The following is a 16,643-nucleotide window of genomic DNA, read 5'->3' on the forward strand; positions in this document are numbered from 1 at the left end:
GATTGTTCGTTTGTTTTTTACTGTGATTACTACTTTCCATTACTACTAAAATATATTTCCAGGGGGTTCATAAAGGAGAAGAAAAAGAAATGTAGGAAAAACAAAATTTTAAAAAAACCCCTATTTGCTGAGAAGGACAAATCCAATTAACATATGCGGCTTTCAAAAATGCTGTTAATAACCATAACAACAAGCAACTTTTGTGATTGGGTTAAATTTACAAGGGTTTCCTTGGGACACAGTTTCCTGTGTTCCCATACATAGTGCCTTAAAGAGTTTCTCCTAACGTGGAAATGCAAAGAATTTGCGGACACGTAAAAGGTGTTGATATTTGATTCAGGAGTAGATGTTAAGAGTGCTCAGTTTTCACATCTCAACTTAAAAACCAAAAAACAAAACTGTGCTTTGGAGCTAGCAAGGGGGAATTTCCATCCCTGAATTCACCTGTACTGGATAAAAACAACTTTGCTATCTGCAATCAGGTCTAGAGACAAACTGTGTTTAAAATGGGCTATCCAAGTAAATTTATTACAATCACTTTTAAGGTAAAGAAGAGGTTGGTGGAGACGGAAAGTGTTTACTAACTCAGGAAAAAAAAACAACAACAGACAAGGGTGGGTTGTCTGACACCCCAAAATAAATGGGTTCACTTTCTGGATAATTCCATGGGTAGTCAGATATTCCAGGTTAAACTGAACCTGTTGCATCAAGATCCTTCTTGGAGGTGTCTCAGTGTGCCAGACACTGTAGCCCAACTTACACATCTATGCCATTCGACTAGCAACAAACACACATACACACACCCCTCTGTGCAAACCTTTCTTTGCTCTTCTCAGCGAGAAAATATGTCAAAGAGGACCAACTATTCCAGTGGATACACCAGTCCCTCCACACACTGCAAAGAAAATGACATAGGTACACGTACACAGACACCGACATCGCAAGAGAATGACGTCTCTTCATTATCTTCCCTAATGTATTTATAGTTTTGCTTCTCAGAAGCAATTCGAATAGGAATACCTTTTTTTTTTTTTTTTTTTTTGCACAGTCATATATTCCAGTCAAGGTCCATAATACAGACCTTAAACGAATAGAAAGCAGCTTTAAAAATGTATCAAATCACTATAGTCAATTCCCACACTGCATCTTGTAGTTTCGTTTCAGGATCAGACACTGAACCCAATCTTCCAAGGACTGGCAAGGGTTCTAGAAACAAAGGCCCAGATAATGGACATGCTTCGGGAATCACCTAGATTTGGTGTCTTTGGTTTCAGTGCTCTGATTACTGAAGGAGTCTCGGATCTTTACAACTTCAGCCGCACACAAATGTCCAAAAGATTTCGTGTACCACTCTGGCATGTGGCCCCTACGACAGACAGGAAAGGAAACGCAAATAAATTATTCGAGTTGGAAAACCCTGAATCAGCTGAAGGGAGTTCTGAATATACTTCTATTTCTTGATCAGCAAAATGTGCGAGTAAAGATCCCTCTTTACTATTCCAAAGTAATCTGCTGGCACCTCCATTACACTTTTGGAACCAGAAGTTTCTCAAGGAACAACATACTGAGTGCGGATACTGAGTGAAACTGTTCAGGAAAGAAAGCTCTGGCGTGCAGAACAAGAACAGACCATACAGATACTTGCAGCACGGAGCTGTAAAGACTTCAAATGAGGATTTATTTAACAGGAGAGCCACTTCGGAAAGTTTTTAGAGGTTTGATTTTTCTTGTTGGTATTGCTGCATTTCGTTCATTTCCTGATAAGAATTCGCACTGATCTATGGCACAAAGTATAGGTCTAATTAATTACTAAAAGGGCATGTCACATTATTCAAACCTCTTTGAATATACAATGAGAAACATCTGATTGCTAATTCGAACTCTCATTTCCTGTGGCTTTAAGTTCATGGCAGAACCACCACATCCACATTGCTTTAGTACCATATTCCCTAAGGGGTGGAAATTAGTAAGTGGTACCCAGAGGACCAAGAAACATGAAGGAGTTACTTTATAAGCACCGCTCTTCACAGAGCATCCAAGATGCAGGGATGTATTCACTCAAGATGTCAAAAAAAAAAAAAAAAATCAGCACTAGAACATACCTTAAGTCAGCTCTGCACATGTAGGTGAGTTTGGATTTCCCTGACCCGCAGGGTTCGATTAGATACCTGGCCAGGAGCACATTGACCCTCACTCCCACCACAGGGGCCCGGTCGTGATCCACGGAGGTGAGTAAAAGGGCACAAGCTCCCTTGGGTAAATTAGTCCTCCATGTTCTGTAGGGACAAAACGAGAGGGGGAAAAAATGGAGTTTCCTGGAAGCCGAGTTTAAAACGGGGCCTCACTCTTAGAGAAGGCAGCTGAAGGGCAGGATGGGGGCCACGCCGTGCATCCATCCTTGTGCAAGGACTCCTGAATGCCTAACTTCAACAGAGCCCCTTCTGCAGTGGTATTTAAGCTCACAGTCAGTTCTTGGAAAGAGGACCAATCTGAAGTGGGTCTGAAAACCCTTTTTATATTTCACAAATGTATTAGAACATGGACATCCAAATGTTAGTCTGTTGGAGAAGTTCTGGACTAATGATGTGACATTTCCTCAAAGATTTTTGGAATTCTTCTTTCAATAACATCTTCAGAGAATTTATGAATCACATATGAATCAGCTTTAACCACAGCTCACTTGGGACCCAAATGTTACTTCCTGGCTTCTGCATTCACTAGCTGTTTCTAACGAGAAAATCTATCCTAAAGGGGGCAAAAATCAGCTACCAGTGAACACGTTCAATGGAATGTGCCTCTCTTTCTGAGCTCGATTCCAAACGAGTTCAAACCATTTTCAGGGATGGACACACTGTTGGAATAAATGAGGATATATTTTTCATATTTGGAAGGGTTCAACGCTTTTCTGGAAGCAAACGTTCTATTTTAAATAGTGTTAGCATCTTATAACATTCAGTGCCACAGAAGCTCTTCCTTGCCGCAATAATCAATCCGGAAGCTCTCACCTCAGAACAACGTAGTCCCGAGCAGGATGGGGTGCCATACTGTTTTGGACATACTGGTAAATTTCAGTTTGGCTGTCCAGGATCTCAATCACTTTTGAATCCAACAAGTCCACGTCCCAGAGGTGCTGCTCTTTAAGTAGGCGCTTTAAGATTTCCTCAGGCGATGCAGGGACTTCAGTGGTTGCCCTCCAAAGCCTTAGAGGGGGTCCTTCACTCACCTGAAAAGAGGATGTACTCCTCAGTGCTGAGACAATTCCCACACACCTAGTCTCTGAAGGCAAACTACTAGCTGGGTACGTCGTCCTAATGTTTATTTCTGGCTTTAATAGGCTGCTGACCGCAAGTACATTCAAGATCAGGCCAGAAAGCCAATAGTACTGCTGGCGTCACCTCCGGTTATATCTGTTTTCCTGGGACCCATATTAGGGTCAATGTAATAAAACTAAGATTTATCTGCACTCCCAAGCCTGCATGGCCATCCGACTGTTCTCATTGTTTCTACTCAAGGTGGTAGAGACAAATCAACAAATACCTCCATGCACCTATCATGCAAAGCAATACAGGATGCCTCTGCCCTTAAGGGGCTTTCAGGTTAACCACCCACCCACCCAGCACTCCCTGCTCATTAAAGGGCCAAGAGAAGAGTGACTGAGAACAGGAGAGAGCCCAAGGGGATTCCAATCAAATGATGGAAATATCTAAGCACGTCGCAAAATGCCCAAAGGCCCCATACCATTAGTAAAACATTCCAGGGAATTCTAGTGTGTTTCTGTGGAACCAAAGGATTTCATTAGATATTTTGATTCCCCTGACACATGTTCAATGAGTACTATTCCTCACTGAACTGGTTTCCACTCTTACCTGGGGGATATGGATCACCTGGCTGCCTAGTTCTATAAGGAAGGGAATGGGTGACAGATGCCAAAGGAGAACTGTGTTGGCAAAAGGGTATCTCGTCTCTGATGAACCCAAGTCCTGACCACTAGAATTCAAATGGCTGACAACGGGGAGACGACATACCTTCTTATAGGATAGCTCAGCCTGCTCAGATGTAGAGTAGCTGACCCAGCCTTTGAATTTCTCTTTGACCTCTTTAAACAGGCTGTCCACGCAGTCCTGGAGGAAGTGTTGGTAGCTGGCTGACTCATCATTACAAAGGCGTCCCAACGCTTCTAGGGTAAGTGGCTTCAGCTCTTGTTCGGTGTAGGAATTTCGACATCGGCTCATTTCCTCAGGAACCTGGGAGGGACATGAGAGACATAAAGGAGGCTTGTTGCCCATCAGAGGAAGCGGCAAGATCCTCAAGGCAGTGCAAGCAGTCCAGTCCCCCCCGCTTCCAACAGATGGAGGAGTGTCCCTGCCGACCTCATGTGGTATCGTGAGGACGCAAGCAGATCACCTTCATAAAGGTGCCTAGAAAGCTTATTTTTGTCTGAGGTCCTCTTCTTTAGAAAGTTACAGTAGGAGAGTAAGTGATTAAAATAGGGTGTACGTTGACGAAGACAGATTTTTTTAAATTGAAGTACAGTTAGTTGATTTACAATATGACAGTAGTTTCAAGTGTACAACACAGCGATCCAAAAACTTTATAGATTATGCTCCATTTAAAGTTATTGTAAAATATGGGCTATATTCCCTGTGCTGTACAATATATCCTGTGGCTTATTTATTTTATACACAGTAGTCTGTACCTCTTAATCCCCTTGCCCCCCACACCCCTCTTACCTTTCAAGCCACTAGTTTGTTCTCTATTCCTGTGAGTCTGTTTCTGTTTTGTTATATTCATTCTTTGTCTTATTTTTTTAGATTCCACATGTATGCAATAACATACAGTACTTGTTTTCCCCTGCCTGACTTATTTCACTAAGCATAATACCCTCCAGGTCCATCCCTACTGTTGCAAATGGTAAAATTCAAAATTTCATTCTTTTATTTATTTATTTTAAATTAAATTTAATTAATTAATTAATTAATTTATTTTTGCGGTACGCGGGCCTCTCACTGTTGTGGCCTCTCCCGTTGCGGAGCACAGGCTCCGGACGCGCAGGCTCAGTGGCCATGGCTCATGGGCCCAGCCGCTCCGCGGCACGTGGGATCCTCCCGGACCGGGGCACGAACCCGTGTCCCCTGCATCGGCAGGCGGACTCTCAACCACTGCGCCACCAGGGGAGCCCCTCATTCTTTTATTTTAATGGCTGAGTAGTATTTCATTTTATACACACATACCCCCTCCCCATCACATCTTCTTTATCCATTCATCTGTTGATGGACACTTAGGTTGCTTCCATTGGCTACTGTAAATAATGCTATGACCATTGGGGTGCATTTATCTTTTTGAATTAGTGCTTTTGTTTTCTTTGGATATACTCAGGAATGGAATTGCTGGATCCTAAGGTAGTTCTATTTTTAATTTTTTAAGGAATGGCCATACTGTTTTCCATAGCGGCTGCATCTCAGATACAGAATTTATTTCAGATAACTTGTTACTTCTGCTTTCTAAGTAAAGGGGTATGGAGGTAGGCAAGTTCATTAACATATTAGCTCTAATGAGCTTATACATTATAAAATATATAAATAAGACATTCTCAGACGACATATATACTCTTCAGCTGTGGAAAAGACCTTTTGGTTAAGATGTGAACAAGCTGGGGCTTCCCTGGCGGTCCAGTGGCTAAGACTCCACTCTCTCAATGCAGGTGGTACAGGTTCAGTCCCTCGTTGGGGAACTAAGATTCCGCCTGCCGCACAGTGCGGCCAAAAAAAAAAAAAGATGTGAACAAGTATGGTGCCCAGGATTTTGTCCTCATTTACATCATCCTTGACAAATAACAAAACTTCCCGTCTCCTTACCTGGAAAAGCTTCTTGCACTCAGCAATCATATGGGCTAGCCCTTGAGTGGCAGCAAGATTTTCATTCAAATCTTTCTGATCTGGTTTTCCCAAGCTTTGTTTTCTTTGCATTACCCTAGAGAGAGAAATAAGGGAAGGGAAAGATTCAAATATATATATATATATATATATTTTTTTTTTGCGGTCCGTGGGCCTCTCACTGCTGTGGCCTCTCCCGTTGCAGAGCACAGGCTCCGGACACGCAGGCCCAGCGGCCATGGCTCGCGGGCCCAGCCGCTCCGTGACATGTGGGATCCTCCCGGACCGGGGCACGAACCCACGTCCCCTGCATCGGCAGGTGGACTCTCAACCACTGTGCCACCAGGGAAGCCCCGAAATATTTATATATTTTAATCAATGTGTTATTCGAGGAAACCTAAAGGAGAGAAAAAGACTTTCACTGGAGGCTATTTGTCATTAAGTGGTTAAGGAAAGCTTTACTTTGGTCACTAGAATTTCTCAGTTGTATCAACGATGCACAGAAAACATGGAAGAGACTGTCTCCGATGAAATCTAGGTTATTTAAAACCATCACGTTAAATAGGTTCCTATTTAAACAGGGCAGCTTGTAAGGTCTATACCGTGTGGGGTGGCAGGAAGGAAAGGCAGCTTGGAGGAGTATGTGGGTGGCAGGCACTTGTCAAGGGGCTAAACAGGATCATTCCTTCCAGTGTAAATAAACAGGAGCCCCTCTTGTCAGTGAGAGAAAAGTCTATTGTTTCCTAGAGCTTTTGTCTTAATCTTATCTAATCTCTCTCTTCTGCTCACCTCTAGCTCTCTATCCCATTAAACACAGAACTAGTTAATTAAGCATTGTATGGCTTTCAGAAGCAAAGCTAACTTCACTAGCACAACCAGGCCTCACGCCTACAGCTGAGAAATATTTGTCAAGTTCCTTTACAGCTGAGGAAAAGGATCGGCAGGATGAATTTAGGAGAAAGGGGTTAGTGACACTTCACCATGAGGCCTTTATACGCAATATTCAAATAAGTAAGATGATCCAACAGGTTCTGCCATTTTTTCCTATCAGCATAGGCAAGTTATTCAATACTTACTTAAGTGACCTGCCCTGCAGTCTTGCCTCATGTGTAAAATAGATACTAACAGGAGCTTCACCTCCTACGATTGTTATGAGGATTAAAGGAGATAATCAATGTCCAGGGTGTAGCCCCATGCTGGGGACAGAGTAAGTGCTGAGCAAAAGAGCCTCTGTTATGTTCCACAGTCACTTCGATCTTGTCTACATCGAAGACAAGGAGAAACTTTGCAACAATTGGCTCAGCTGAGTCTTAACTTTGAGGCTCAACATCATCCTTAGTCATTTCAGATCCAGCTCCTTTCAACTTTCCCACACAGGCCGGCAGCTTGGTTCTGCTGAAGAAGCCAAGGCAGCTTGGTTTTATTTATGCAGAAGCCAAGGCAGCAGGGCTCTCGTCCCCCATCCAGTTTTTGAGGTCTGTAAACTCTCTTGTCTGTTTGCCGGCAGAAAGTATGATGACAATGTTACAGAGAGCACTGGAGGGAGGATCAGGGAAAACACCTGCCACGGCAAAGCAGTAATGCACATCTCTCTCAAAACCTGGTTGAAACTAGATTGTCTAGGAAGTCACGCCCCCAGGGCCGAGAAGAAAGAATGGAAGCAGCACAAGGCAGAAACTCCTTTTTGCTGGATTCGGGTATGAACCCAACAAAAACACAGGGACAGCCCTACAAGGAAACGGAGGCTTCTTCTGTCTAAAGAACGGAGCATGCGCGTGCGTGTCTCACCATGCACGTGTGCGTCTCAACACCACGCGTGCGCGTCTCGCCGTGCACGTGCGCAGCTCGCTGGACCCGTACCTTGGAGAGGAATTCTCTCTCTTGAGGGTGTTGAGGTGGAAGAGGGAAGGCGCCAAGCACACGGCCAAGTTGGTGGGAGTCATCTGGTTCTCCTTCACAGCTGCTGTGACATCGCTCAGGAAGTAGAGGAGCGTCTGCAGGACCTCCCTGTTCTCGTCAGGCAGGAGCATGATGGCGGCCTTGATCGCCTGGAGGCGCTGGTCCTTGGGCACATCTGCACGACACCCGCGTTTACCACATCAACCCAGTGATTTTCCATGTACGCTCAAAAGGAAACGTCCCAAAGCAAATAGCGGCATCAAAGACCTCAGCCCAGCACTGAACAAGCACTTGCAAAAAGTGTACTTGAGGTTAATACGGAAGAAATTAGGGATGGCCACCAGCGTCACTACCCTCAAGGACTTCCTGCCTGTGGAGGAGTTACAAGTCTTAAAACCCCACAACGCCAATGTACTCCTGAATCCACCTCAAAGTGCAGCTCCAGATGATGCCTGCTCTTCTCTTACTTTACAGTTCTTTACGGTTCTTTCTTTTCTAAGTACTTTTTTGAAACTCCTAGTTTACCATTCTTAATTACTGAACATTATAGGCTATACTTTAGTTTCAACGAGAAATCTTATCAAAGACATACAAGAGGATGAGAACCGAGATTTCTTCACCTTGACTACAAAATGTTCAGCATCTCAGCGGACTCTCCCAATTTCAACTGATCTGTTCATTCTTTAAGTGGGGAAAGGAAGCTGCTAAAATATTCCATTTAAACAACAGATATGTTTAACTAGTAATTTCTTTAAGTTTTAGAAAGCCCTACTGAGAGGGCTTGAGAAATAAACCCATAAAAAATATATAATATAAATAATATAACAATATAATGTAATGTATTATAACATTATATAATATGTATGTATAATACAATTATAATGTATTATATATAAATAAATAAAATAATACACGTAGAAAATGTGGAACACGACTTTCAGGTCTCCTTTACTAGGCAAATTTTTCTTTTAAAAGTCGTGTGGTGGAAAACTGAAGTCACTCAAACGCAGCTCCATAGGACAAACTGATTAAACAGCTCCATGGTTACAATACATAACAAATACCTTGGTGGGGGAAATGTGACCTGTGTTTTCATAAAATCTGAAAGGACGAAACAAATAATGAAATAATCCAGACCAACTCCATTTCTCATAAAATAAAGTCCCACGTGCCAGTTCTAAAGACAATTCAAGCACTGAGAGAAGCTGCTTTTAAATTACATTGCTGTAATAACACACCGAGCCAAAGAAAAACACCAGGCTGCAGAAGCTATAATCCTGATCTTGATCATTAATTCAGACCACTGTTTGCTTTAAGCTTTACTTAAAAGTGAGATGGGCATGGGTATTGTTTTCCCAAGTATTTCTGGTAGAAGCTGAGATGAATAGCAGAAAAAGATTATTTATTCGTTTTACAGCAAGGTAAAACACACAGACACCTGTGAAACTTTAAACACAACAGGCCCTGCTAGAGAAATGCGAAGCAACTGAAATGCCTACAGACAAGGCGGAGAGAGGGATCTCGGAATCTGCTCTTTTAAGTATCTTAGATACCACTGTTCTGGAAACGAATGAAAAAAACGAGCTGCTGGATCAGAATGTAAAAATGCACAGTTGCTTCGGTAATTAGAGAATGATGACGAGGGATATTTATTTTTGCATTATTCAACAGGTACACAGAAACCTGTTCCACAAACAAGAAGGCAAGGAAGAAAGAAATCGATGACGTATTTCTAAGAGATCATCATGTAGGTCCAAGAGAATGACTTCAAAGGAGCTACAGGTTTCAGCTGACCCCACTTTTCCCCACTGCCAACGACGAACGTCAAGATCAAAGAACACTTACATTGGTAGATCTGCAGAAAGGTTTCCGAGAGTTTGTTCGTCATTAGTGGCTCAGGAAGATCTCGAAAATACTGCTTCAACATGTCTGCCACATCATAAGCAGACTGCCCCTCATAGTTGACACAATCTATGGCGCTTTCATTCATCTGGCGCAGAGCCTGAATCCGGGATTTGACACCTGATTTTCTGAAGAGTCCAACCTATTGTAAAAAAAAAAAAAACATTAAGCGTTTTTTCACTGCAAAACTAGAAGAAGATGCATGCATCTGGACTCCCATGATTAAGCGGGACCTGCAAGCAGCGGCTCTCACCTGATCCAGACAATGGTTGCGGAGGTAGCGCATGGCCTGCTGAATGCTCTGGGGGAGGGGCTGTCCTGTGCGCTGTACGTTGACCGTCAGAGGGACCCCGAACACATGCCGGTCCTTGTAGTCTGGAACCTTGATCCTTTTCATAAACTTGGGCACAGCCCTGTTGAAAAAATATTGGGGGTTGGAGGGATATGTTTACTTGTCTATGTTTTTGTCCATCTGTGTAGTTAAACCCTGTGGGCTCTAGATCTGTGCTAATAAGGTAGCTATTTCAATTTAAATCAAACAGAACTACAAATTCAGTTCCTCAGTTGTATCAGCCACATTTTAAGCACTCACTAGCCATTTGTGACCGGTAGTTACCATACTGGACTGTGCAAATATAGAACATTTCTACCACCACAGAGAGTTCCATTAGACAGTGATGTTCTACATCCTCTAAGGGTTGGGGCTGTGAGGCCCAGTAACAGCTCCTCAGCTGGGGATTCTCCTTCCACTGGTAACTCTGAGAACTGGGTTTGTGTTCCTAAGGGAGGTGATGGGCTTCCTTACAAAACGGCGGCACAGGAAGGAACAGAAGGAGAAAAGAACAGTCAAGACCCTAAGTAGGAGCTTCAGGACAGAGTTGAAAAACAAGTTCCTATCTGTCCTGAAAATGGACAAGAATCATTTCTAGGTTCTTGATGAGATCCCAAGTATTTAGGGTAAAAAAAAAGATCAGGACGAGAAAACAGCAGAGGCACGATGTTGGTCTGACATAATGAGAACCAACTCCAGAGCTCAAGAGTGGGGGCCAAGCTAATGACCCGAAGTTAAAATAAATTCTCCTGCTGATGACCCCGGAGAATATAACATCTTTAGCTTTCTAAAGGAAGACGGAGAAGAACAATGAGGGTTTTGTGAGCCTACGCCAGGCTCCCTGGAGTCCTGACACCAGGTCCAGCCGGAGCAGTATATGCAGCAGCAGGAAGCCAACGTCACGCATTTAATGCTGTGAAGCAGAAATTTCAGCTCTACAAATGACCTCTCTAAATGGGACAAGAAGGGGCAAGGCCGCACAGGAAAAGAACTTTGTGTAGAATTTCTCCTCACTCCGTGGATCCCACAGTGTGAGGCGTTAACATTTGGTTTGGACTCACTGGAAAAACTGACCAGAACCCAGGAGGTATTACGGACTTTCAGATTCTTGAGGGTTCGGTGGTGCTGGTGGGGGCAACCCAGAAATGAGAACGTAACGTGTGAAGTTTTAAAGAGCCAGCCAGGAAACCCTGACTCGAAGCACAGAGGAACACGGCGCGAGGCAGACTGCCTTGACTTTGGAGTGCTTACGCCACAGCCATGGCGCGTTACTGTTTATAGCTCTAGGAAAGGTGAAACTGAAGCACACAGCCAAATTTGTGTTTCCATACAGTTAAGTATATGGTATCACGGCTATAAGTGTGCATAATACTCGCTTTGTCGGGGGAGAAAAGCCCAGCGGCGGAATGTGCAAGGAACACATTACGATCTCCACCGAGAATCTGAAGCATGTGGGGATAAACCAGTCAATACTTATTTCTGTCATTCAGAACAAACAACTTCTGTATTTAGCAGGGCTCCCATAATAACAGCCTTTGAACAGGAGATGCTTTGATGCCCAAGTTAACCTCACTATGAGTCCCAAGGAGGGGAGGAGCTGGAGAGAGAAGGGTTACATTGCTCCGCTGACTCTCTGGTTTGCTACCGAGCGCTACTCACGAATTGGGCCGCGTCTCCATTTTTATAAAGAGCGCTAATTGTGCAACTGGATAATGAGCACTTGGACTGGTGAAAAGACTTCAGGATACACAGCTGACAGTGCAGAATGCGCTGGGATGCCAATGTAGAGACATTTCTCTGCTTTGCACTCAGTAGGAAAATTAAAATATGCACATAATGGGTCCTATCCGTGACCCATCCAGCCCAACAGTCTGCATCTCACAGCATACACACCAAGGGCCATACTTCTGAAAGTATGGACAGCTCAGTAAATTTTATCTTCGTATATTATTTTAGTCATGATATCTTAGAGTGGTGAATTCCTTAAAACGATTATCCACTGCTTAAGAGTCTGTTGGAAAAAACAAAACTCTTTAGTTCAGGTAGATTCTTGTGATGCTGCAAATACTCACATCAGAAATGATTTCTAAAAATGTGCACAAAGAGGGGCACAAAACCAGGTACTGTACAGGAAGCATTTCAAAGTTGGTCTCATAACACCTTATGACCTACACAGTTTTCTTCCCTTCCTTCCCAATTATGATCTGATCCTGTACGTGTATTTGCCTGTGGTGGGCTATTCCCACCACTGGGACGGAAGCGCCTGGACGATGAGATGGAAGGGTCAAGCATGCTCATCCCATCAACTGGCACTGAAAACCCAACCAGCCCTGATGGAAGCTCCCTAAAGCTATCTTGGCTTAAGCAGGGTCAAAGGTAGCCTCAAGAGTGCAGAAACTGACGGCATTAGGATGAGGGACTAAAGATCCAGGACGCAACTGTCACATCCTCAGTGTTGGGAGAGCACTGGTTGAGAACATTTTCAAATACAGTTCACTGGACAGTTTAAACCCTTACCAGCTAAAACCATGCTTATTAGAAGGCGTGTATTTCTCCAGCAGGGCGGTCAACTTCAGGAGGGAGTATTTCTGCAGCAGGTTCATCTGGGCCACAGATTGGCAGTTAATCTGCAGCGATACAGAGTTTAAGCTCGGCCGATGAGAGCTCTGGAAACTGTGCCATCTCAGCCTGTGCCTGCGAGAGAAGGCGGGCAATGTGAGTGAGGACGAAAGCTTTTTAATGGGTCGATGCAGAGTCAGCAGCGGGCCGCTCACCGGCCTCTTATCTTAGGAACTGAGAAGACTCAACTTCCATTCCAGTCTTTTTTTTTTTTACCCCTGTGGTAAAATATATATAACATAAAATTTACTGTCAACCACTTTGAGCGCACAGTTAAATACATTAAGTATTAAGTACATCCACAGTGTGGTACAACCATCCGTACCATCCATCCACAGAACTTACTTCATTCACCTTCCCAAACTGAAGCTCTGGTACCCACTGAACAGTGTTCACTCTCTTAGGGTGGTAGGATTTCCCCATCGGTCACTTTCCTTAGCAACTTTTGTGGCTGTGAACGTCGGACTTATTCCCACCTCCCTACGCAACAAGCAGAAGCAGCTTCCTTCTGATCCCTCCTCCTCAAACTGGGTGGAGAAGGGAAGAAAAGTTCTTACCTGCTGGACCTAGTCAGGGAGGCCCCGACCCCAGAATCCCTCCTTTCCGGGATGTCTGAGGGCTCCTCGGGTTCGTTCAGTGAGTTGCCCGTGCTGTCCAGGTCGCTGGGGGTGGCTCGGTCATTGTCGACGTCCAGGTGTATCTGCTTGGGCGAGGACGGGCATGGAGAGACCGAGTCCAGGGCCGAGTCTGAGTCTCCCTCGTCTGAAAATTTCTCCGACCACTGGTTGACTATCCTCTGCATCCCCTTCACGTGGTAGAGGATGTCGTCCAGCTCGGGGAAGATGTCCTCGTTCTCCAGGTCGGCCAGGTCACCGGAGCTGGAATAGAGGATGGAGCCGGGCACGTTGTCATAGATACTCAGGCGGCTGGTCATGGAGCTTGAGGAATTGCGTCTCTTAAGTTCCTTGGGGCTGTCGCTGCTATTTTCCCTCCTCAGGCTGATATGGCCAGGGCCGTGGAAGCTTCCAGTCCTCCAGTTCACAGAGCTGTTATTCCCTGAGGGAGAGAAGTTGCCGTTGGAGAGGGCTTTGGGGAAAGTGCCAGGCTTGTGATCTTCTGGGATGTAGAACACCGCGTCCTCCGGGTAGCTCTCGCAGTTTTTAAAGTTCTGTTCCATAACGTTGTTGAATGTGGACTGATTGAACGGATCGAAGCCCTCTAGGTACATGCCTCCCCGCTTGTTGCAGGCACTGAGGCTCCGGGTCCTGGTGACGGGACTGGGCGTGCTGACGTTGCTGCTGGTCTCGGACTGGCTGCTGCTGCTGCTCGTCTGCGTGGAGTTGGAGACGCTCCTCTTCCGCACCACGGGGACGTTGATGCGGTTGCCGTTGAGGGCGGAGATCTCCACACAGTTCAGCTGCTTGAGCTTCTCCTCGTCCACCCCCTCCTGCAGGATGGGCCCGCTGATGATCAGCCCCAGCTTGGACGGCACCTTGTGCTTGCTGTGGTGGGAGCCCTTGAGCTTCAGGCTCTCCATGCGTTTCAGCAGGCTGTGCGTCTTGGACTTGGTGTTCTTCTCGTGGCCTTTCACGCTGAAGCTGAAGCTGGACAGTTCCTTGGGAGAGGGCAGGCTGCAGAAGGAGTCATCGTTGCCTACGAAGGTGCCGGAGGAGCAGACGCTGGTGACGGAGTTAGTCCGGGCCGTCGCCGCGCCCCCGAGGTGGGTGGCTTGCGTGGCGAGGCTGCTGGTGCTGCTGAGGCTGCGGACAGAAGCCACCTCCTGGCGCTCGCTGAGGTCCGTCAGCACGCTTTCACGGCTGGGGGCGTTCTTCAGGTGGGGATCGTCTGGGGACCCAGGGACGGGGTCCTGCTTTGGAGAAAAGACATCGAACTCTTCAAGCCGGGACCACCTCTTGCTGTCCCTCTGGAAAGTCCATTTGGCGCTTATCGCGCAAGGCTCATCCTCGTCCGAATCCTCACTCTGCAGAGACAGAACCGAACCGCTCATCCCCTGGGACTGGCAGGCCGCAGGGGGCAGTATGTGCGCCAAGGGCCAGGGGCCAGGAGACTGATCATAACGCCAGCCGTGTCACTTCCCCCCTTGCATCTTTAGTTTATTATTTTTAAAAAATAACCAAGATGTATGTAAAGAATTTAACAGGAAAAAGCCTGACCATGTGTTTCAAGCGAAACAGGAGTTATTTAATGGAAACACTGGGATCTATAGGCTGCTCTTTAGTTGCCCACAGAGGAAACCTCTGAGATCTGTGAAAATTCCAGGCATGTAAAATATTTTGAACTGGAGTTAGCAATGGGTAGGACTCCCTCTGGTCTGCCTTTAGTTTTGCTGTCTGTCGATAGTATGTGTTTATATTCCCTTTTGCAATTAAAATGGTGGTTTTCAAACACTTTAAGAAGAGGGGTAACCGAAATCTCTAGCTACCCTAAAAGTACACAAGATCTCCTCTAACAGATTAACGGAGACACAAAGCAAGGTGAGCCATCCCATCTCTTCAGTGGGTCAGTGGGTACTTCTCAGCCTCTTACCTGTTCCTTTTCGTTCCCTCCCCCACCAACACGGGAACCAGAGTTAATGCCACAAGTGTCCTGTGACGTTTCAACCTCAGACATGCTCCAGCCTTTTAACAAGGCTTCACAAGTACCCAGTCCTGACAGCACGTAACATTCACAAACACGAAGTAACATCTCCGCTGCTGATGCCTGATTTACTGGTGGGACTCAGGGTTACCGTGTGACAGACTACTGCATCAAAGCCCTTGAGGCGGGATATCAAAAGGCACAGTTCCGTGTGAAGCATGTCCTTCCCACTGGTGTGGAGAATCTCCTGTGACCAGATTGTCCCAGGACAGTGAGTGGAGAGCATTAAACGCTGACTTGCAGGCTCCTCTCCACAGCTCAGCGGGTGTGACGTTCCAGCTCATTTGTCTAAAAGGTTTAACTCCCCCAAGAAGGCAACTTGCTGTAGGTTAGATAATTAAAATGGGTACTCTGAACAGTCAGAAATATGTTCTTTGACCAAACTTACTCCTGTTTACTCTAATTTGTGACACTCACTCCCACTACTACACCCACCTCTTCTCCTAAGATCTCGTAAGACGTCCTCACATTTCATATGCAGAAGAAAATACCATCTGAATCAGTTATGTGCCACCATTTCACTAGAATGTGTGGGATTTCCTGTCCTCCGTCTTCCTTCTCTCATTCCTTTTCTCCCTCCAAAGCTCTATTATTCTTCCATATCCTACCAGCCAGCCTTCACTGCCATCCCTACGGCTTCAAAACACAGTTACTGTTACATATGGGAAGACAGAGTTCCCAAGAACTTCAGCTTTAATTTCTGTAAGGAGGCAATGCAAAATCCACCGGAATTCCTTAAGCCTCATCCGTTTAATGTCATAGGCATTGAGCTAATGAGGCAAAAATCACAGATGACCTTTTCAGATCAAAAACAGCAGGCAAGACACAATTTATTGGCTGGCTGCAGCTCTTGGTTTCAACTACATAAGGCCACACAGCTTTTGGTAAACCTGACTGGATTATAACATTTAAAATGTCGATATTTTTGGACCACGGAAGTAAGAGTCTGAGAGACAGAATCTATCACAAAATTCATAACCCGGTTTTTGATCTGCCCCCTTTCCTCCCACCATGCTATACATTTTATATACTCACTCTCTTCCGATGAGGACTAATTTCCAGCTTCATCACCGCGCATTTGTTTAAAGTATTCAGACGCCTACAGAGCAAAGAAATAACATTAGCAGAGACAGGAAACCACTGATGGGTGGATAAATATTTTTTCCAAACAGCTGACGTGTTTAATCGAGTTTCTTTGAATCCATTAATATCTATAATATAGAAGAGTACTTGAAACTTCTTTAAAAAGTGAATAGTTTAAAAATATTTATGTTTCACAAGTTTTCTCATTTAAATTTAATATTACTATTTTATAGTAAAATGGCACGCTGTGGTGGTTCTGTCTGGTGCCTCTTATTCCT

The 16,643-nt window shown here is 45.0% G+C and overlaps 1 protein-coding gene across 5 annotated transcripts in view; it reads right to left on the reverse strand.

The window, feature by feature from the left end:
• Window positions 1-1,021: 1,021 nt before the first annotated feature.
• DLC1 (DLC1 Rho GTPase activating protein) overlaps window positions 1,022-16,643 on the reverse strand; it is a 387,690-nt gene continuing 372,068 nt past the window's right edge. For 4 of the 5 annotated variants that reach the window (XM_065899878.1, XM_065899879.1, XM_065899880.1 and 1 more), the window contains 11 exons: window positions 16,318-16,381; window positions 13,182-14,605; window positions 12,523-12,699; window positions 9,928-10,087; window positions 9,618-9,816; window positions 7,734-7,947; window positions 5,856-5,970; window positions 4,026-4,244; window positions 3,006-3,223; window positions 2,103-2,276; window positions 1,022-1,366 (listed from right to left, as the gene is read on the reverse strand). In XM_065899878.1, coding sequence (XP_065755950.1) covers window positions 1,246-1,366; window positions 2,103-2,276; window positions 3,006-3,223; window positions 4,026-4,244; window positions 5,856-5,970; window positions 7,734-7,947; window positions 9,618-9,816; window positions 9,928-10,087; window positions 12,523-12,699; window positions 13,182-14,605; window positions 16,318-16,381 — 3,085 coding nt within the window. In that variant the 3' untranslated portion in view covers window positions 1,022-1,245. The remainder of the gene's footprint in view (window positions 1,367-2,102; window positions 2,277-3,005; window positions 3,224-4,025; window positions 4,245-5,855; window positions 5,971-7,733; window positions 7,948-9,617; window positions 9,817-9,927; window positions 10,088-12,522; window positions 12,700-13,181; window positions 14,606-16,317; window positions 16,382-16,643) is intronic. The other variant, XM_065899881.1, reaches the window with a different exon arrangement.

This window comes from Phocoena phocoena, chromosome 21 (genome assembly GCF_963924675.1).
Source record: "Phocoena phocoena chromosome 21, mPhoPho1.1, whole genome shotgun sequence".
NCBI classification, from domain to species: Eukaryota; Metazoa; Chordata; class Mammalia; order Artiodactyla; family Phocoenidae; genus Phocoena; species Phocoena phocoena.